General features: G+C 39.6%; 1 protein-coding gene across 1 annotated transcript in view; it reads right to left on the bottom strand.

Annotated features, from left to right (window-relative positions):
* Positions 1 to 772, bottom strand: part of LOC122267870 (uncharacterized) — a 15,282-nt gene extending 14,510 nt beyond the window's left edge. Inside the window, exons 1-2 of the mRNA XM_086543454.1 lie at positions 650 to 772; positions 428 to 489 (exon numbers count right to left, since the gene is read on the bottom strand). Coding sequence (XP_086399580.1) covers positions 428 to 467 — 40 coding nt within the window. The 5' untranslated portion in view covers positions 468 to 489; positions 650 to 772. The remainder of the gene's footprint in view (positions 1 to 427; positions 490 to 649) is intronic.
* Positions 773 to 2,925: the final 2,153 nt, after the last annotated feature.

The raw sequence follows: 2,925 nt of genomic DNA, 5'->3' as shown, positions 1-2,925 counted from the left end.
TATATATATATATTTTTACATATATATATATATACATTGTTAGAAAGATAGTAGAATGCAATAACCGCGGTATATAATAGATATAACCTCGGTAACCTGATTTGTGACTTGAATTTCTAATTCATTGCTGCCGGGAATTGTTTATAAAACCTCGCTATCACTGCTCTGCTAAGAGTATATAGGTAATTTCCATGATGGTTGTAAGACATCTGGTTAGACAATTCTTTTAGTGGGTCGCGTGGTCTATTGGGTTAGTAGCCGGGATTGTCACTCTGACGACCCGGGATCGAGTCTCGGTCAGGGAGGTAGAATTTGTATTTCTATATATTGTTATTTACATGCTGGAGGAAAATTTTCTTAAGGTATGGGTAATTTTAGCTCATTCACTCACTCATAGAACACACATAGACTATTTAACATGACTTACCACGATCCCAAAACAGAAGAGTGAGAAGAAAACGGAACATGTTTTGGAAAAGGGCGTTACACCTGTTAAAAAGAAGGCATTGCTATTATCATTATCATCATCATTATTACTATCATCATTATTCCAATCATCATAATTATCTTAATCAGTAATATCATTGACATCATTATTCCATTATACAGAAAGGAAATATGACACGAGAAAGCAGGATACCACACTTACTGAGGTTGGATGCTGATCACAGGGTATGGCAGGATGCTGAACACAACGAATGGCAGGACAGCTTAGGAACGACACTGTACAGGGGAAGAAGCGACACTGAGCATCAAAAGAGATGACCCTGAGCATCATAACTATACAGTACGCAGTGCGTTTTTCCCTCAGATTAATTTCTTTGAATTAGACTGATGGTATTCAGCTATTGCGTTTGTGATTTATCTGAGAATCGGTAGCATAGTTGTGTATGCGTTTATATAAACTACCACTTACATATATACATCAACATACACACGTGCATGAGTATACACACGTGCTTACACACGTACACTTACACATGCACTTCTATGTACAGATATAGATACGATACATAAAAACACACATTTACATATGTACTGTACGCGTTTGTGTAGGCTGTTTTGTGACACAACATGACAACGTCAGTTTGGCTCAGATAAGTTGAGGGCACTTTATCAAAGATTTCAGATTTCTTTCGTTCCTTTCTCTCTCCCTTTCTCTTCTCTCTTTCTCTCTCTCTATCTATCTATTATCTCTCTCGCTCGCTCTTCCTCTCTCCCTCCATCTCTCTCTCTTTCTCTCTCTATCTATATATCTGTTATCTCTCTCTCTCTCTCTCTCGCTCGCTCTTCCTCTCTCCCTCCATCTCTCTCTCTTTCTCTCTCTCTCTCTCTCTGTCTCCCTAGATCTTCCTTTCTCTTGCTCTCTCTCTCTCTCTCTCTCTCTCTCTCCACTCTCTCTCTCTCTCTCTCTCTCTCTCTCTCTCTCTCTCTCTCTCTCTCTCTCTCTCTTTCTCTCTCTCTCTCTCTTTTTTCTCTCTCTCTGACTCTCACTCACTTCCTTTCCCTCTCTCTCTCTTATCTGAATTTAAATTTCTCTCTCTTATTCTCTCTCTCTCTCTCTCTCTCTCTCTTTCTCTCTGATTCTTTATTTCTCTCTAACTCTCACTCAATCACTCTCTCTCTCTGACTCTCACTTACTCACTATCTCTCTCTCTCTCTCTGACTCTCCCTCCCTCTCTCTCTCTCTCTCTCTCTCTCTCTCTCTCTCTCTCTCTCTCTCTCTCTCTCTCTCTCTCTCTCTCTCTCTCTCTCTCTCTCTCTCTCTCTCTCTCTCTCTCTCTCTCTCTTTCTTTCTCTCTCTTTCTCACTTTCTCTCTCTCTATCTATCTATATCTCTGTCGCTCTTTCTATATCCCTCAATATCTTTCTCTCTCTTTCCCTCTTTCCCTCTCCCCCCCACTCTCTTTCTTTTTCTGTCTCTTCAACCTCACAATTACGAAAGGGAGAGAGGGAGAGAGAACATACTAACAGAATGGGGGTGCAAGGTTCTAGTGTCTATGCATCGATGTGAGAGAATACTTAAGACCAGATTAAGACTTGAGGCGCAGATAAGTTGCCTGTCTTAAAAGAGTACAATAGATGCTAATATTGCACTTAAATGAAGAATGGAAGGAGTTGTATTATATTTAGTTGGTCTTTTAGATACCAACTAGAGACCAGAACGAAAATGAAGTGAAAAAAGAACGATGACATGAGAGAGGTGGTTCTGTTGAGATGTCATGGAGATGTAAGAAATGAAAAGAAGAAATGAGGAGTATGATGGAAGGTCAGACAAGAAGACTTTCGACTTTGGCAAATTTCTTGAGATAAGGGGTTACTTACATCTCAAAAGGATGAGGTAACTTAGGTCATCCTCACCCCCATTTTAGTCTTTCTTTGAGCTCACATCTCTATTACGAAAACGTACAGCTATATCAAGAGATTGAAATATATACGATATGTATGGTGGATAAATCACACGCATTCAGGAGAGCGATATAAAGCGACACCCTCACCATGGTGATGAGTCCGCTCCTTGGATCACATAACCACGTACTTGACTACATACATATATATTAGCAAAATTGTGCTCCTGAAGCAAATTATTAGTCAGAATGTCAGGAAAAAAACAAAAAAAAACATTTGTATTTCAACGAGAGGTTGTATCATAGATGAAATTCACCCCCAGTCTCAATAAAACCGTGATCGGGCTATCATAGTCTCGGCAGAAGGGAAGTCACAGTCCTTTATGCACATTTACCAAGTGCAATTATGTGAGTACGAAGGAAGAATGCGAGTGGTTGAAGATACAAAGGACATCCGGAAGGATGAATATTCGCACTAACGACCCCTGGCAACTATAGCAAATGCGGAAAAAAATATGTGAATGTCATTTGTATAAATTTATTTAAGTACCCATGTCGTTTATGCACATATGTATGT

Source organism: Penaeus japonicus, unplaced genomic scaffold (assembly GCF_977035675.1).
Source record: "Penaeus japonicus unplaced genomic scaffold, GWHDUDI00000001_assembly GWHDUDI00000013, whole genome shotgun sequence".
NCBI classification, from domain to species: Eukaryota; Metazoa; Arthropoda; class Malacostraca; order Decapoda; family Penaeidae; genus Penaeus; species Penaeus japonicus.
The sequence above is the reverse complement of the archived record's forward strand: the minus strand, read 5'-3'. Positions and strand labels throughout refer to the sequence as shown.